This window comes from Myxine glutinosa, chromosome 14, assembly GCF_964187855.1.
Source record: "Myxine glutinosa chromosome 14, kmMyxGlut1.1, whole genome shotgun sequence".
NCBI lineage: Eukaryota > Metazoa > Chordata > Myxini > Myxiniformes > Myxinidae > Myxine > Myxine glutinosa.
In genome coordinates, this window is record NC_136274.1 from 55,017,337 (window position 1) to 55,036,782 (window position 19,446).

General features: G+C 46.6%; 2 protein-coding genes across 5 annotated transcripts in view; one reads left to right on the plus strand and one right to left on the minus strand.

Annotated features, from left to right (window-relative positions):
• The window catches only part of LOC137439355 (epithelial cell-transforming sequence 2 oncogene-like), a 39,233-nt gene extending 25,754 nt beyond the window's left edge, over nucleotides 1–13,479 (plus strand). The window contains exons 10-12 of the mRNA XM_068135073.2: nucleotides 2,333–2,409; nucleotides 7,081–7,253; nucleotides 13,045–13,479. Of these exons, the coding sequence (XP_067991174.2) occupies nucleotides 2,333–2,409; nucleotides 7,081–7,253; nucleotides 13,045–13,172 (378 nt within the window). The 3' untranslated portion in view covers nucleotides 13,173–13,479. The remainder of the gene's footprint in view (nucleotides 1–2,332; nucleotides 2,410–7,080; nucleotides 7,254–13,044) is intronic.
• A 1,034-nt stretch (nucleotides 13,480–14,513) lies between these two features.
• The window catches only part of LOC137439794 (ralBP1-associated Eps domain-containing protein 1), a 35,736-nt gene continuing 30,803 nt past the window's right edge, over nucleotides 14,514–19,446 (minus strand). For 3 of the 4 annotated variants that reach the window (XM_068135891.2, XM_068135889.2, XM_068135888.2), the window contains exons 16-19: nucleotides 17,974–18,033; nucleotides 17,544–17,668; nucleotides 17,327–17,432; nucleotides 14,514–17,072 (exon numbers count right to left, since the gene is read on the minus strand). In XM_068135891.2, coding sequence (XP_067991992.2) covers nucleotides 17,004–17,072; nucleotides 17,327–17,432; nucleotides 17,544–17,668; nucleotides 17,974–18,033 — 360 coding nt within the window. In that variant the 3' untranslated portion in view covers nucleotides 14,514–17,003. The remainder of the gene's footprint in view (nucleotides 17,073–17,326; nucleotides 17,433–17,543; nucleotides 17,669–17,973; nucleotides 18,034–19,446) is intronic. The other variant, XM_068135890.2, reaches the window with a different exon arrangement.

Consider the following 19,446-nt stretch of genomic DNA (forward strand, 5'->3'; position numbering starts at 1 on the left):
TCCGCCCTTGACGAGGGGCCGACAGGGAGCCCCTTCGTGGTAACCCCGTGGAGCGCGTGGTCAATGGCGGCTAACCGAGCCGGAAGGAGGACGCCCACTCCCCATGCCGTCACCGCGCCGCCCCCCTCTTTTGTTGTTGTTGTTGTAGTTGGCGCTTCTTCATGGGGAAGAGATGCGGAGAGGTATGGGGAGGTCCTAAACTTCCTAACAGGTGCCATATAATCACATTCTGGTGCAACGAAGAGTCATAATTAATGGAAACAAGTCCTTAACTGACATAGATTAAGAATAACTAGCAAGATGTCCTATAATTGTCTACGTGTGGTGCGGGGGACCTGGGCACGACATTTAATGGGGGGATGAAGGGGAAGATCGGCTCTAATGGGTGTTGTTTACAGACAATGGGACTAGGGAATGGGGTAAGGGAGAGTTGGGGAGTATCGGAGAAAATAGGGGAATATTTACAAGCGGATATGGAGGCCAAATTCCATATTCGCAACAGTATTTTAAAAAAAACTGAAATATCACATTTACATTTAAGTATTCAGACCCTTTGCTATGACAGTTGAAATTTAGCGCAGGTGCCTCCCATTTCTCTTGATCATCTTTGAGATGTTTCTACACCTTGATTGGAGTCCACCTGTGGTAAATTCAATTGATTGGACATGATTTGGAAAGGCGCACACACCTGTCTATATAAGGTCTCACAGCTGATAATGCATATCAGAGCAAAAACCAAGCCATGAGGTCGAAGGAACTGCCTGCAGAGCTCAGAGACAGGAGTTTGGGGAGGTTGGGATTATAGGTTTTTCAAGAAAGAAGGCGCTTCCAACCAGAAAGTAAAACTAGATGGACTGCAAATCTAAGCAAATAAGCAAGAGCAGACCCGGTCTCAGGCAGCGTCTCATGCGGCGTTTCACCCGCTTCACAGCAGGATTCCTCAGGCTAATAGATCCACCCTCCCCCTCCAATGGAAGTCGGGGAGTAAAACATCCCCACTCTTCCCTGCTGCCCGGATTTGTCAGGGCAGCGCAGCCACGGGACTTGATCTATCCCCATGGATTGGCCCACTCTTCTTCACAAAGCTTCGCAAAGGCGGGAGTGCCCCATCTTGATGGTGGCGATCACTGGATCGCCCCCAAGAGATTGATGGGCTGTCTCCATGCCTTGGGCGTGTTCGAGAGAACTGTGCAGGATTATACAACAATAACTAGGGCTTCTGATCCTTGTTGCGTACATATTCTCAAACGCCTCAGGCGTTTGGACGATGCGTGACCAACCACGTGATCTGCTGCCTTCTACTGACGGACTGCATCCTCCACTTCGCAATGTATTAGTATAACGACGTCCATGAGCCTTATTCTTCCATGAGAATCATTCATGTAAAGAAAATAAAGATTAAAACAAAACAAAGTATTTCCAGACAGCTTCAATCATCCCAATGATGTTTGCATGCTCTCCTGCTTGAATAATATGTGGTTACGTCCCCCCAAATATTCCTACAGGTCGCACAAGATCTGCCTGCAACCCTCTTATGGTTAAACTGCCAAAATCAAGACTCTCCGCTCACCTTCACTCCTCTTTTCTCCCGCCTCTGGAACAAACTCCCTCACTCCCTTCAATCCCTCTCCTCCCTCCAGGTCTTTAAAACAGCTGTTCACCACCATCTCTTATCTTCCCCCATCCAAAACCTTGATCTTTTCTACCCCCACTAATTTCACCCCAGATCCACTTTTTTGAAATACCGACTTCATTCCTGGAAGTCCGAGCAGTCCATGTGTTTTTTGTTTTTTTACCTGTCGCACCCCCCCCCCCCCCTTCCCATGCCTCCCCCCTCCCAAGCCCTCTTCCTCCCACAGATCTCCCGATGTCCCTGCTCTCCATCTTGTTCTCCCGATGTCCCTGCTCTCCATCTTGTTCTCCCGCTCCCTTTATCATATGTGTTATGTTTTATGTGTCAGTTTGTCTCTTTTGTGATCAATGGTAGCTCTTACACGAGCCTCGACCTTGTACACAAAAAAAGGCTTAACACAAACAAGGAGCTGATACTCCAGGTCCCCCACCTTTTGGTTCGTACGAGGAATAGATCTGTGTAATATGAAAGCGAAACATTGAACAGTTTTTGAAATATCATGTACACAAAAATACATGGACAGAAGATGGGCCGGTCGGTCCATCCGTCGTTCATTTTGATGTCCACCGTCTCCGACCTTGTCAGAGGGATGGGGGGTGGGGGGGGGGGGGGGGCAAGAAAAGACACGGATATACTAAGTACATATATACAGTATAATGCTAACAGCTCTCATCTCCACTGCATGGTCGTTTGTGGCAGAAACTTCAAGAAAGACAACGTTTCTTTATCTGCCAGCAAGACGTGGCCAACCTGCGGCGCCACGCCAACGATCCAAGGTGGGCATTTCCTCCAACCACAAAACCACAGTCTCTTACCTGAACAAAAACCAGATGCTTCATCTCCAGCAGAACAGATTACACATCACAGCTCATTTTGGGTCTGCTTTTATAGGATCTACAAGTATAGGATTTAAAAACCTTTTTTATTTTCTTTTGAAGACTTTCCATCATTCTCTTTCACATTTCATTTTTGATGCACATCCATTTTGGGAGTCAGGTAGGTATATAAAAACAATGAAGTTACAAGAAAAAGCTATCACTCACTTGATGGACATGGCAGCCCTTGAGAGACGTCGCACACAAACCGGTCGATATGGATATTACGTTCCGTGATGTTTGATCTTTGGGATCTGACCCATTAGCTCAAAGAAAGGAAACATTCTGTCAATCGACAAACCACAGACACTCAAAACCAGAAGCAATTCAAAGACTTTTTTTGTTCGGCCACTTTATTTAATGGCTGGAATTTATACAGGAGGAAGATTTGACTAAATAAAAAGGAGCTTTGCCTGTTAAATCGCGATATGGTAACACTAATCATTCCCGAACAGAAACAGAGATGTTTGTTTCAATTTACCACAATGGTACACGGTTGCAAGACAGGGGTGGTACATAGTTGATGCACTTCCCTTTGAGCCCTCTGGAATCTGGCTTCCATTCCAGACCCGAATATCTCTGAGATCGGTGTTTAGCAGGCAAGGTTTTGCGTCAAAAAAGTGCGTCATCCCTCGGATAGACGTTAAGCCGGCTGTCCTGTCTGCTTGAAGATCCTAACGGCGCATCACCGACCCCTGAACAAATGACAAATAAGTACGGATACAAAGTACACCGCCCCCATACCAAATAAATAACACATCCTCCAACGTGCGGCATGGTTGGGTGCCTTCGGCGCACAGCGATGCCACCGTACAGCACAGAGACGGTATTGGGAGGTATTGTACAATAAATGATCGATTAATTGCATAATTAAAATATATATATAATAATAGTAAAATAATTAATTTCTTAATCAATTGGCTAACAGCATACCTAAACCACCACCAGTGTTTCATCCGAAGCTGTATCTTTTTGAAAATAAATTAAGTAATCGAATAAATAAATAATCGATTAATTGATTAATCAATCAATAAATAATCGATTAATTAATCAATTATAAATATTCTTCATAGCCAAATCACTTGGTCACTGTTGTGTCCAAATATCAGCTTCCGAACTCAAAAGGTGCCTGAGATGATGCTCAGAAGAGAAAGGAAATAAAAAAGTACTTAGTTAATTGATAGTAATGAAGTAACGAATTAATTATAATTGATTAATCAAAAAACCAAAAATACAGTTTTGCCAAAGTACTTGCTCACTATTGTGCCGAAATTTCAGCTTCCTAGCTCAAAGGATGGCTGAGCTATCTCCTGGACAAACAAACGTTACGTCTAGGTCCCCCATCAGTGAAGTGATCCGAGTTGACAAAGTGGAAGACGCAAGGCGGCCATCTTGGATTTTGACGTGGCGACCCAATTTTCAATAGCATTCTCCCTTATGTGTAGATAAACCCACACACCAGATTAGAAGTTAGTAGTTCGTTTATTTTTAAAGATATTTCGCTCACATGGTTCAGACATACATATGGTGGTGGCCATCTTGGATTTTAACGTGGCGACCCAATTTTCAACAGCTTTCTTCCTGATGCCTAAATACACCCACACACCAGATTAGAAGTTGCTACTTCGCTTATTTTTCAAGATATTCCGCTCACAAGGTTCACACATACATGGCGGCGGCCATCTTGGATTTTGACGTGGCGACCCAATTTTCAATAGCGTTCTTCCTTATGCCTAGATACACCCACACACCAGATTAGAAGTAGGTACTTCGCTTATTTTTCAGGATATTCCGCTCACAAGGTTCAGACATACATGGCGTCAGACATACGTGGTGGCGGCCAACATGGATTTTGACGTGGGTTGCACCCACACACCAAATTAGCATTCGGTCCTTTGCTTACGCACGTATGCACGCACGCACGGACGGAGGGGAAAACCATAGTCCCCCTTTCGCTCTGCGGACGGGGGACAACAAACAAGAAAACTAGTACAGATGCATTCAAAGTACACCGCCCCCATGCCAAATAATTAAATATCATACCGCATTGCAGCTTATCGAGACTGCATTGGGAGGGAGAGGTGAACAATAATTTATTGATTAATTGCATAATTAGAATCAATGAAAGATTATCATAAAATATTTTCTTCATCAATTGGCTAATAGCATAACTAAACCACTAGTGTTTCATCCAAAGATGTATCTTTTAGAAATTTAATTAAACAGGTCATTACTAAAAAAAATAAAAAAATAATTGATTAAACAATAAATAATTAATCGATTGAATGATTAATCAGTAAATCAAAAATATCCTTTATAGTCACAGCACTTGGTCACTGTCATGTCCAAATATCAGCTTCCTAGCTCAAAAGGTGCCTGAGATATTGCCCAGATGAGAAAGAAAATAAATAAATGATTAATCATGAAAATAAATAAATAATCATTAAAAAAATTAAATAGTTAATCAATTGGCTCATAGAACACATAAACCACCACCATTTCATCCGAATCTGTAACTTTTTAAAATAATAATTAATTAAGTCATTCATTGAATATTTAAATAATTAATCGATTAATTGATTAATTGATTAATCAATAAATCAAAAATAGCCCTTGCAGCCAAATCACTTGGTCATTGGCATGTCCAAATATCAACTTCCTAACTCAAAAGGTGCCTGAGATAATGGCCAGAAGAGAAAGGAAATGTATAAGTACTTAATTAATCGCTAATAATTAAATAACTCATCAATTAATTGACTAATCAAAAAACAGAAAATACCGTTTTTGACAAAGTACTTGCTCACTATTGTGCCGAAATTTCAGCTTCCTAGCTCAAAGGATGGCGGAGATATCGCCCGGACAAACAAACAAACAAGAAGACGTCATGCGGAGCACGATACTTGCAAAATCCGCCCCCCCACCCCCAAGAAAAAAAATTCCATCGATACAGCAAATTGTCCATTTCATCAAGATTAAAATTGGCAATCTTGATCAAAGCTCGGGTCAATAGGAAGAAAAGTGACGATTTTTCAGATGAAAAATGATGATTTTGTAAGGTTGACCTTGAGTTGACCTTTGACCTTTTGACCTCAAAAATAGTTAGTTTCCCTATTTCGTGACTTGATGTGCAAATGCTGTTCAATTTTCAAGTCAATCAGATGAAAATTGAGGATTTTAAAGACTTGGCCTATGTTGACCTTTTGGCCTATGTTGACCTCAAAAATAGTTGGTGGTTGAATTCAGTGACCATATATGTAAATCCTCTTAGAATAAGAAGTCAATGAAATGAAAATTGGTGATTTTAGAAATTTAGCCTATGTTGACCTATTGGCCTATGTTCCCCTAAAATATACTTGGTGGTTGAATTCAGTGACCAGATATGCAAGGCATCTTCAAAATTTCAAGTCACAAACGCAACCGACCAATATACTTGAAAAATCTTCGATTTTGCAAGTAACAAACACACAAACCAGAGTGAAAACTGAGTACTCCCTTTCAGCATGCGTCGTTGCCGAGCCCCCCTTCGGTGCCCGGAAATGACGTTATGCAGCACCTGGAGATGGCATAGGAAAGGTGCGGTGCACAACAACAAACAGAGTGAAAACTGAGTACTCCCTTTCAGCGTGCGTCGTTGCCGAGCCCCCTTCGGTGCCCGGAAATGACGTTATGCAGCACCTGGAGATGGCATAGGAAAGGTGCGGTGCACAACAACAAACAGAGTGAAAACTGAGTACTCCCTTTCAGCGTGCGTCGTTGCCGAGCCCCCTTCGGTGCCCGGCAATGACGTCATGCAGCGCCTGGAGATGGCATAGGAAAGGAGCGGTGTACAATTATTGTCCAATGCAGCACCTGGCCAGCCTGTTCATGCAAGACTTGGGCCAAACTTTCCCCGGTTGTCCCCCAAGAAAGTTGGGAATGATTTGGCTGCAAAATAAAGTGCACGAGGGGGTGCTGCATTTGAGGTTGTGCTTCAGCAAACATGTGTGGTAACAAAGGTGGGCGCAGACGTGAACTTCTCCACCTGGAGAGTTGTATCCAAAAGTAAAAATCAGCAACAGCTCTGAAAAGGGAAACAAGTTTAAGGTCGAGACCTGTGGATTTTCATACAAGTTTCATAAACATATCACATTTCCCAACTAGAACGGGCACTCGGTAGAGCGCATACCTTCGCCGCAGCTACTGTTCTGTACTTGGCATGGGAGTGTAGGGAACAGAACAACAAAAATACGATTTTGACCTTTTCGTGACCTTGACCTTGACCTTTGACCCGATTGCTCCCAAAATCTAATCAAATGTGTCCCGTATAATAACCAATCATCCCACCAAATTTCATGCAATTCGGTTGAATACTTTTTGAGTTATGCGAATAACATACACACACACACACAGACATACAAATAAATACACAGCGATCAAAACATAACCTTCCGCTTTTGCGAAGGTAATAAGTTAAACTTTGATCCCAAAGTCATGAAGTCTTCACATACTGAAGCCCCATTGGTGTTGGCCAATCAGCATTGAAACCGTTAACCATCCGAGTTGCGGTAACTTGTGTTCAATGTGCTTTACCAGGATTTACGAGCACGTCCGAGACTTGGGTCTGTACCTGTTCAACGATGCTCTGGTGCTCACGACGTGCTCCGTGACCCATTCCCCCTTCGAACGGAGCCGAAAGACGCGCCATCATTTCCACGCGTCCGTCTCCCTTACGTGCCTGCACCTGGAAGACGTACGTGACTCCAAATGTAAGCTTCTCCTGGTGGCAAAAAAATACAAAATTACCTTTGGAATAAAATTCCCATATTCAGGTCAAGTCAACAACAGCAAAGCTTTTAAAAGACAAACGGGTTCGATTCCAGGTCCGGGTTAGATTCCAGGTCCGGGTTAGATTCCAGGTCCGGGTTAGATTCCAGGTCCGGGTTAGATTCCAGGTCCGGGTTAGATTCCAGGCCCGGGTTCGATTCCAGGCCCGGGTTCGATTCCAGGTCCGGGTTAGATTCCAGGCCCGAGTTCGATTGCAGGCCCGGGTTCGATTCCAGGCCCGGGTTCGATTCCAGGCCCGGGTTCGATTCCAGGCCCGGGTTCGATTCCAGGCCCGGGTTCGATTCCAGGCCCGGGTTCGATTCCAGGCCCGGGCTCGATTCCAGGCCCGGGCTCGATTCCAGGCCCGGGCTCGATTCCAGGCCCGGGTTCTATTCCAGGTCCGGGTTAGATTCCAGGCCCGGGTTCGATTCCAGGCCCGGGCTCGATTCCAGGCCCGGGTTCCATTCCAGGCCCGGGTTCGATTCCAGGCCCGGGTTCGATTCCAGGCCCGGGTTCGATTCCAGGCCCGGGCTCGATTCCAGGCCCGGGTTCCATTCCAGGCCCGGGTTCCATTCCAGACCCAAGATAAAAACTAATCCTGTTGCCTTGCGGGGAGTTCCATCCATTACACAATCCTTCCATCAGACGACGTAAAATCAGCTGTTCCGTCTGTTAGTATCTGCTTGAGGAGGAGGCCAGGGTGCACCAGATCTCATTGAAGCAAATCTTAAATTGCTGCTCTGGTTGGGGACAGCTTTGGCAAAGCAATGGCGACCTGCCTGCCCCTGGTAAGTTCTCAACTATGTAAATGTTAACATCCAATTGCAAGAACCCCGAAACCTGTGGAAAGGTGTGGAGACGATACCACAGCGGGGCATGGGGGCAACGCCACAGTAGGGCACGGGGGCAACACACAGTGGCGCATGGAGGCAACACCACAGTGGGGCGCGGGGACAACACCACAGTGAGGTGCGGGGCAACACCACAGTGGGGCATGGGGGCAACACCACAGTGGGGTGCAGAGGCAACACCACAGTGGGGCATGGGGGCAACGCTACAGTGGGGCGTGGGGGCAACACCACAGTGGGGCATGGGAGCAACACCACAGTGGGGCGTGGGGGGCAGCAGTGGGGCACGGGGGAAACGCCACAGTGGGGCGTGGGGGCAATGCTACAGTGGGGCGTGGGGGCAACGCCACAGTGGGCATGGGGGCAACACCACAGTGGGGCATGGGGGGCAACACAGTGGGGCATGGGGGCAACACCACAGTGGGGCGTGGGGCAACACCACAGTGGGGCATGGGGGCAACACCACAGTGGGGCATGGGGGCAAAACCACAGTGGGGCATGGGGGCAAAACCACAGTGGGGTGTGGGGGCAACACCACAGTGGGGCATGGGGGCAACATCATAGTGGGGCGTGGGGGCAACAACAGTGGGGCGTGGGGGCAACACCATAGCGGGGCATGGGGGCAACACCACAGTGGGGCATGGGGGCAACACCACAGTGGGGCGTGGGGGGCAGCAGTGGGGCACGGGGGAAACGCCACAGTGGGGCGTGGGGGCAATGCTACAGTGGGGCGTGGGGGCAACGCCACAGTGGGGCATGGGGGCAACACCACAGTGGGGCATGGGGGGCAACACAGTGGGGCATGGGGGCAACACCACAGTGGGGCGTGGGGGCAACACCACAGTGGGGCATGGGGGCAACACCACAGTGGGGCATGGGGGCAAAACCACAGTGGGGCATGGGGGCAACACCACAGTGGGGCGTGGGGGGCAGCAGTGGGGCACGGGGGAAACGCCACAGTGGGGCGTGGGGGCAATGCTACAGTGGGGCGTGGGGGCAACGCCACAGTGGGGCATGGGGGCAACACCACAGTGGGGCATGGGGGGCAACAACAGTGGGGCGTGGGGGCAACACCACAGTGGGGTGTGGAGGCAACACCACAGTGGGGCAACACCACAACTACTATTTACGCCTCATTACATGTAGTCCAGTCATTCTAGCGAACTTTTACCCCTAACCCACCACTAATTGCAAGAGAAAAAAAATGATATTTTTCTGAGACCTGTCGATCCTCTGAACAAATACATAAAATTATACTCAATTATAATGAGTGGATCATACTTTATTTTCAGATTGAACGAGAGCCGTGAACGAGAGGTGGAGTGACGCTTGCAGTGAGAGATGTGCCTTCGTTCAATGGATTCAGCGTTTGACTACAGAACTCAGTGTCTTTTCTGTGGTAATCCTGACAAGTACCAGGGGGGAAAAAAGGACCATATGTTGATCCAGGTTAAGACATTCGACTTCCAAAATCATGTGTCTGCTGACTGTGAAAATCGATCTGACAACTGGTCGGGTACTGTGAGGAGCAGAATTGCATTTGTTGGCGATCTACACGCAGCAGATGCGGTATACCATAAGGTGTGCAGTGTTAACTTTCATACAAAGAAACAGATACCACTCAAATTCCAATCGGAAGAGGCGTCTTCATCAAAAAAGCAGAAGCTTGGTCGACCCAAGGACCAGATCAGACATGAAGCGTTCCTGAAGGTGGCAAAGTACCTTGAGGAAAATGATGAGGAACTAACCACAATTAGTGATTCAATTGGGAAAATGGAGGACTTCCTAGTAGACACTGGCTGTGATGCATATGGTTTTTCATACATGAAGGATAACCTTTTCAATCACTTTGGTGATAAGATCATAATTGCAGACATTAATGGAAAATCAAATGTTGTGACATTTAGGGGTGTGGCATCGTCGATTCTTCATGACTTCTATCGTCAGCAAAAGGAAAGGGACTCTGAAACGGAAAAGTTGCGCCATGCTTCCATATCTTGCAGCTTCCGGACACAGACACTACACAAAGTGCCTGCACATATATCTGCAACTGATGACCGAGTTACCAAAGGACCATCCAGAAGTACATCAGAAATTTCTCCAAGGATTCCAAGTTGTCCGACGGAGCGACAGATACTGGGCTGGTCTGTCTACAGATTTAGTCATCGAACAAGTACTTATGAGAAGTCTGAAGACATCAGGTGGTCTGACCAGGGGACGAGGGATGACAGAGACACAACGCTCAGTCTGGGTCATGGCTAGTCCTTTCTTTGCAGAGGTGAACAACGCCCTCCAACACCTCACTGATGTGATGTATGTGACAAGTGAACAGCACAAGGATCTATCAAAGTCTAGACAGAAGAATGATGTAGCTGATACCCAGAAAATGCTTGAGTTTCTTCATGAGAGGGATCCCTTTCAGGACGACGATACTCTTCACAACATTTTCACTGGTATAGTTGCCCAGACAACGGTGAATGTTGATGAGGCGAAAACTGTGGGAGAAAGGCTCTTGGGCCAGATGAGTGGTAAACGTGTGCTTGAATACAGCTTCAAGAAGAAGGGTCAAGCCATAACTATTGACTCAGAGTCTGCAATGAAGACACCAGACGGAGACATCAATATCGACCCTCAGTTACTCTTCCAGAGACTTGTGATCGCTGGCACTGAAGTAGGAGACTTATCCAAAGCACTCCTTTGTGAGTTATGCACATATCCTCCATCTTTGTTCGAGACCAAATATGCCTTGCTGTCCGCCAATAAGCCAGCGTTAGCCTCAGCAATCAAATCCTTGGCACCTGCCGATACTGCACAACCGTCCGATATACAATACGTACTCGATGGCGGTGCCCTATTGCAGCGCATACCGTGGCAGTCAGGTGAACAGTACAAGGATATTCTTGACCGCTACCTGAAATATGTTAGTAGGCATTACGGGCATGCTATCGTCGTGTTTGATGGCTATCGTGAAGGTACCTCAACGAAAGACTGTGCCCATCAGAAAAGGGGTGAGCGACCATCAGTGAAGGTATCTTTTTCTCAAACCATGACGCTTTCTGTCAAGAAGGAAGAGTTTCTTCGGAACAAGGAGAACAAGCACCAATTCATGGACATTCTTGGTAAGAAACTGGAAGAATCTCATTGTGAAGTGCTTCATGCGAGTGGGGATGCGGACCTACTCATAGCAACAACTGCAGTTTGTAGCTCTCCAAAATCCAACACTGTTCTTGTTGGCGAAGACACTGACTTGTTGATACTACTGTGCTACTATTTTCGCAAAAATACTGCGCACACTCTCTACTTAATGTCGGAGCCGAAAAAGGGTTCATTGAATCCAAGACAATACTTGGACATTGGCAAAGTCAGAGAGGCTCTGGGTGATACTGTCTGTGAAAACATTCTCTTCATCCATGCGTACCTGGGATGCGACACGACATCAAGGGTCTTTGGGATCGGCAAAGGCACTGGACTCAAACTGTTCAAGGACAATGAAATGTTCCAGCAAGAGGCCCTAATTTTCGGCAATAAAGAGTCAACACAGGATGAGGTCATTGCTGCAGGAGACAGAGCAATGGTTTGTGTGTACGGAGGCAAACCATCAGACAATTTGAACGAATTGAGGGTAGCAAAATTTCATGCTAAGGTGACAACAAACAAAACATCGTTGCACCCACGGGTACTTCCGCCCACGAGCTCAGCTTCCAAATATCACAGCCTACGGGTATTCCAACAGGTTCAGGAGTGGAAAGGACACAAACTCAACCCGCTTGACTGGGGATGGAGGATCATGGACACCAGGATGATCCCTATGCATTCTGACCTCGCTGCAGCACCAGACTATCTCCTAAAGCTGGTTAGGTGTTCTTGCAAGGGTGGTTGCAGTGATAAACGTTGTGGTTGTCGGAAACTTGGGCTGCTTTGCACATTTGCATGGAGGGAGTGCAGAGGTATTTGTGCAAATGCAGACGAATCAGTGGACGTTTTCGAGGATGCTGATGATAGTGACCATGGAAGAGACGAAGTGACGTGTTCAATATTGTGAACGGACAGAAGGACATTGGGTACAAATAGTTGTGGTAGTGTATTCAAACATGGTTAAATAAATAATTTAGAGTTGATTTGGTGTATTATTAAGAGTGATATTGTCATATAATTAATTTCCAAACATTGCGGTAGTCCGAAAAGTTCCCAAATCGGAAAGGACCTGAAAAACCATGTTCCACTCAATATATTTAAGTATAATTTTGGGCAGATATATAGTAGACATCAAGGTCTCAGAAAAGTATTACTTCGTTTCTCTTGCAATTAGTGGCGGGTCCATTCACATTTTGACTGGACTAATGTCCAACAGCGGTGTGAAGTTAGTGATATGTTGACTTCACAGGTGGTACGGTGCATAGGTGGCTGGCAGGATGGCCTAGAGGTATGCACATTAGCCTCCAAGCTGCCGAGCCTGGGGTAGAATCTGAACCCAGTAATCTCAACCCAGTGAATTTCAACATAGCTCAACCTAGCAGGGCGAGGCATCAATGGGCACCGTGGAATGTGCAATCCCTTGGGTGGACGTTAAACTCGGTCTCCCATCTGCTAGTATTAGTTGCTGGATGTTAAATATCCTTGGTGGTGGTGGGGAGGTTAAATATCCCACGGTGTCCTCCACAAAGAGTAGGTCAGATATCACCGACACCTAAACAAATTACAAATTCCTGCTAACCTACAGGGGCACTGCATGAGCGGCACAACTGCACCCTCAGCAAATGATGCGACCCAGCAGCCATGTGTGGAACATGACAAGTGCACATGTGCTTTGATCTGGGAAAAACAAAGAACAAAATGGAAAGTGAGAATCTGAAGTGTCTCATCACCCTCTTCACCCATCCCACAGATGTGTGCAACGCATTCTGCCTACGTGGGACCCAGCAAGAGTGGACTTGTGCCGTGGATACATCCGAGGAGAAGCTCACATGGGTGGCAGCGCTCAGTGCGGCAATTCGCTCTGCTAATTGGACATGAGTTGAAGGAGTGAAGGTAGAGATGCATGTTGGACGAGAGTGAATCAGAACGCCGAAGGAACCGTTCAAGCAATGGAAAGGTGTACTAAATTTGGGTTGACCTTGCTCGTATTCCCATCCGAGCCCCTGGCTCGTGGTGTGGAGGGAAAACCCAAGTTGAAATCCCATATGTTTGTCCATTGTCTCCTGCTGCCCTTGGAATCCATGTAAAACATAGTGATGTCTTACAATTTCGTTGCCCTGCATGCGATTCATGTACAACCTCAATTCTAAAGCTGTGATCAATTTAAATAAACAAATTAAACTCCAGTCTTGATATTTTCCACAACACCAATTTCAAATCAAGATGACAAATTACAACTGACAAAGCGTCTTTGCAATGCCAGGGTCTTGTTGACACCATTATACTGGAAGATCATCCACTTAGACCCCACATCGGCCTGCTCGAACCAATTGTGTATGTCGACTGTCTCTTTCACTCCCCCAAAGTTAGAATGTTTCGGCGCTACCCACGGTTTTCTCAGTTGAAGTTCGGATGCGCAAGTGCGGTCATTGCCAAACGAGTGACGGCGTCTGCAGGTCACAGAAAATGGGATAATGAATGAATGATCGTTTTGAGGCCATTTTTCCCCGCTAGCCTGGTGTTGGCTTAGCGGTTAGGGTGCCGGCTTGGGATCCTAGGATCCTGGGTTCGAATCCCGGTCGATCGCTGAATTAACGCCAGGGGGGTTGACTCAGCTTGTCATCCTTCCGAGGTCGGCAAATTGAGTACCAGCTTGCTGGGATGAATGATCCCGGTGTGTACCCCAGTTTAGAATAGGTACACCGTATCCCTGCGCATCGTAAGAGCGTGACCAAGGGTTGGGCATCAGGAAGGGCATCCGGCCATAAAAACATTGCCTCAAACAGGGAACCATGATTGTCATGGGGCCCGCAAGGCTAACCCCCGCTCTCGCGGGGAAAATGGCCTTAAAACGATCATTCATTCATTCATTCATTCATTCAGAGCGGGGGTTAGCCTTGCGGGCCCCATGACAATCATGGTTCACTGTTTAAGGCAAAGTTTTTATGATCATATTCAGGAAGGGAAACCTCTTGCATCATATATATGGAGGGGAGAAAGGAGGACCGATGCCCGACGTTTGGGAAATGGCCTGGCAAAAATCTTTTTGTCCACACAAACCTGAGTGTCATCTCAAACCGCATAGCCTGGTCAGCTCTGCATTTCTACTTACCTACAGACAGCCCTATTTACCTCCGAGTGATGCAAATACAGTACTATACCTTTAAAGAAATGCCTATGAAACCGGATTTGGAAAAGAAATAAAGACAGAAATAAATATTAAAAAGGGGGGGAAATCAACTGCCTGTCTTTATTAAATAACATTTGTTTTCTTGAATATTCTGCGTACGTGTACGTTTTGCAAGAATTCATCATGACGTAGGGAAATTAAACATATACATGTAAACAGCGTTTGAGTATCAGCACACACATACGCATTGCTCTTCCAATTGCATTCCGTCTGCCTCCCCGACAGCAAAAAAAATTTTTAAAAATCATCCAAAAAGCATGAAAGCCATTTTATGGTTTGGTAGGGCTCAAGGGGTGGAGTAAAGGGCAGGGAGGAGGAAGAGGAAGAGGTTTATGATGTGCCTTTTTAAAAACTTTACAAAAAGCTTTGCATTACATACTGGAAGGGCAGAGGCCCCAAAACATTTGGTTAATAAGCACAAAAGAGAGAGGAAAATAAGAGAGTTTGACTAACGATGTAAAATACGACTCGTCTTAAACAAACATAAAACCAGTGGTTTTCTTCTGGCTGAACAGGTGCGTGGGGGGGGGGGGGGTTTATCGGCAAAATGGCCTCGATCTGCTAATAAACTCACTTAAAGCTACTTAATATAAACCACATGCCAAAGTGACCCTACAAAAGTTAAAATAAAGATTACTTTAAACGAAACAAGAAAAATACAAACAGCAAAGCCAGTGTGCATGACATTATTTGGAAAAAGAAAGGAGAAAGAAAAAACAAAAACAAACTTCATACCAACTTGCACAACACCAGTAATAGCATTTCTTCCATCAGAGGTTTGAGGATTAAAAACAGCAGCGACTGTGATGGGTACACTTCAAAAACAAGGCGGGGCAGAGGGTAGATGGGTAAGGGGATAATGAGGAAAAAAGAAAGAAAAAGAAGTCTGACGCAGCAAAAATGTGAAGAAGAGCTTGCGCTCAAGAAGAGTCAGCTAGAGTGAGGCCCCGAAGATTAAAAGAACCTAAAAAGGAGTCATCACAGCTGAAAAGATGTCCGTACCAGCCACGTATTGCTTTGGGAGCATGGCAGATTAAGGCTCAGGTAATGGAGGGGACCGCCGAGTGAAATAAACCATACAGGACAACTTCCTGGTAAAACTTACAAGAAGGGGAGATTGCAAAACGACATGGTACCAACACAACCGATTAAAAAGGAGACTTTCAAACTCGTCGATTAATGGCGCGAATTTCACAGCGAATGGAATGCCGTGTACCGAAGTGGTAAAGGACCTTTAAAATGGAGGAAGAAGACAGCCGCTGGAAAACGTTGCCAAATATCTGTCTCAAGCTTTGGGTGTGGGGACTCGCATCGTCTCCACGATTATCCAAAATCTACGCGGGACGGTCCGCTATAGTGCTTCAACCCGCCGGCACACGCTAATGCAAACTTCAGCAACGAATATATACAGGAGGTCAATGTTCAACCTGAACCCATGCGACCAAAAGTTTAGACGAGTCGACTTTCAGTGACGAAAATCCATCGCTACCCAAACGTAGTGGCCCTGCACGCAAATCGTTCCCACCCGATCATCGCCCATCGACCTTGGAAAACAGAATGCGTCTGGGTACGAAACAAGGAAGGATTTCCAATGTCAAAACATCGAGGAAGGCCGAAGAGTCCAAAAGCATTTGGGGAAAACAGATCGACAGCGGTGGGGAGAATGGCAAAGCTGGCGGCTCATCACCGAGAAGAGAATAGAAAACAACATCAGAAAGAGGTCTAAACGGGATCACAAAGAAAGTCGTCGTTGCGAGGCATGCAGAAAACCAGGTGGAAAATGGGGGGGGGGGGGGGGGAGGGAGTTGAGGGGGGGAAAACATTCGGGATTTTCCCGAAGAATCTCATTCGGGATTTTCTCGGAAAATGTACAACACACCGGTGCCTCGCATTAGACATCTTCGTTACATTTCCCCGAGACCCTGGCTTTGGCTATTTGTCAATGGCAGCAGATATGGCGTCGGCTTGTCCTGTCGGAAATAACCCCTGTGGCCTAGTCTCAAAAAGGAAAAGAAGTAAAATTACTGCATTTAGAAGAACGAGCATCATGTCACAATTCTCATACAAACGAAGTGGCAACAGTTTTCAGTACACACTCTATATGCCCCCAAATTCACACCATGATTCTACCTTCTCGATCATGCCAGTTCAAAAATTGGGGTTTGCATCAAGTTCACAAGCCAACATATTGAGTTTGGCATCAGAACTACCCTCTCCCTCCCCCCTCCAATCACCCACCACATCCCCTATCACCCAAGCCCACAGCCCAAGCAGTGTTGACCAGTCAAGTGCCATTTCAAGAGAGCCAAATGTCCGGAAGCCGCAGGGAGAAATGGCGACTGTAATCGATCGTTGCTCCTTTGAAGCGAAGCTATTTGACAAATTGAGAGGCCCAAAGCATTCCTCAGATGCCACCTCAATCTGATCATTCGTAGATCGCATTCGCTTTCGTTTGACGTTGGGTGGTCCAGAGGGGACACGTGCATGAAGCCGGAAGGCAATGGCATCGACCTGGTGTCCTAGGAGTGGGAAAAAGGCCGCAGCTGCTCAAGCTGAACCTCAAGTGCAATCCGCTCCTCCAGCAGGTCCTGTGGAACACGACACAGCTTGCTCGACTCTTTTCATAAAATCCTCTTCATAAATCAAAAATCCCCTTCTGTATCCCTAAATAAACAAGTTGCATACTTCCTGCATCGTACACTTGTCCTGATGATGCAATCGTTACAAAGAAAAGATGCAGTTGGAAGCCAAAGAGAATATCATTTTAAAATGCCGAGCTAGATGAAGTGTAGAGAACATTACAAGGGGGAGAGGAGAAGACAAAAAGAAAACTAAAGTTCACCTTGAGCTGCTGGTTAAGCTCGGTATTGAGTCGAGCAAGCACTGTGTTTGTTTCTTTGTTTTTTCTGATTGATGCCTGGATTGCCTTCTTTTCCTTTCCGGCAGACCTGCAAGATAAAACCAGGATGAGAGAGGCCAGAAAGCCATGCCCATGACCCAAGCTCGTAATCACCGACAACGTTCATGAGTAATTCCTATCAAGGTAAAGCTAGGCCCACCGTTGCAGTGCGGGCTGCGTGTTTCCAAGTGCTGCAATGCCGCCGGTTTTCTTAAAGTGCTCTTCTGGGACAGAGACCTCGGCCCTGGGCTCTTCCTCAGACTTCATACGCTGACGAGACGGCTTCTGCAGAGACAGTTGATCATGGTGAGCCCAGGGTGGAGCAAGGCAAATTCAAGTGCTTGTTTGTGAGCACACACCCATCCCAAACCACACTGCTTCCCGAAACAGACTTCCCATACAAACGAAAGGCATCGCCAATGTGTCATGTCACCATGGGCCAGCGGGTGCAGAGAATGTGCAGAAAACTACACTTCAGTAGGGCAGAGGCAAATTTCCATTGTGTAAACAATGGGAGTCATTCTTAAGCTTTAATGTATGCAAGGTGCCAAACCCACCGATCTGTGGCGTCACAGGGAACAAGTGTGTACCTTGCTGGAGGTGTTTTGCTCATCCACCTGGCCCTCAACCTTCATTACATGCTTGTCATTCTGCAAAAGAATTGGCAGGGAGATTTACCAGGACAAAATTCAGAACTCCCTTTAATCTCTGAATGATCCTGAGTCAGGGAGCATCACCACAGAGGAGAACCATATTTAATTGGGACGTGACATCCAAAACTCTGAGGAAAAAAAAAAAAAGCAGCAACTACTACTACTACTATTACTACTTCTTCTTCTTCTTCTTTTGTATGCTGCACAATGCTGTGGGTTAGCATCAGTTCTTACAGGGGCTCGTTGGTGCCACTTCTGCAGTGCTGTCTGTAGGTTCGAACAGGAATTTGTAATTTGTTCAGAGTGCCGGCGATAACTCGCCTACTCTTCATGAAGGACGCCGTGGATTCTTTCATATCGACCGGCTAACGTTTTGTTACGTGCTCCTCCCCGACCCCCTGGTCACGGTGTACCTCCGAGCCCCGAGAGGAGTCACGGCAGAAAAATGTGTTATTCTGTATGTCAAAGATCAATGGTGAAGCCACACCAATAGTTACAAACCAACAGGTATTGTATCAAGATCACACAAGAATAACAATAGAAAAACAATAGTAATCAATTGTACAACAAATAGTATATCATTCCTATGATGGTACCATCAGGTTCGTACTATATAACTCACTGTGCTCCAAGTGAGCGAAAAGAAGAAGATTCCCAATGTCTCTATTCCCCGGCTTCAAGCCAAAGTCGATCCGCTCCAGCGATCGACAGATCAATGTCCATTCGAGACCAGAATCCCGTTGGGTTGGCAGTTACAGTCCGGCTGCCAAAGCTGTGCAAAGGCGCCCTCCAGGCGACTGGGAAATCCAAAGGCGCCCTCCAGGCGACTGGGAAATCCAAAGGCGCCCTCCAGGCGACTGGAAAATCACACCCTCGGGTATGGACGTTCCGCGGCTCACAGTCGGCGAACCTCCGATTTACCTTCGAAATCCGCGTTGCACACACACACACCAGATACGTATGAATGCGGTGAAAACGGCTGACGTGAAGCAAAGAAAAACCTTGCGCGACGCGCAAAGGCCGAAGCGAAGCAAAGAACCCTTGCTCGACGCACAAAGCGCGCGAGTCAAAATGGCCGACGGCCCGTTCTCGAGACGTGACGGCCCGACGATGATTCTCTCCTGAATCAATCGCAAAACCTGACACGCAGGTTGATCTGTCACAGCGATAACATCTCTGTCGCAGGAATCTTTTTCCTGGGAAACCCAAAGTTCACTTGTGACTCTTGCTCGCCAACGTTCGCTCCAGACCGCAGAGCAACTATGCTTCTTGTCCGACTCCACTCGCTCCGCCTTCTTTTTCTCCTCCTCTTCTTCGTCGTCCGGTTCCGGTTTCATTTAAAACTAACTTTTTCACCTTTTGAAAACAGTTCATAAACAATAAACCTTTTGACAACAATAATAGTACATG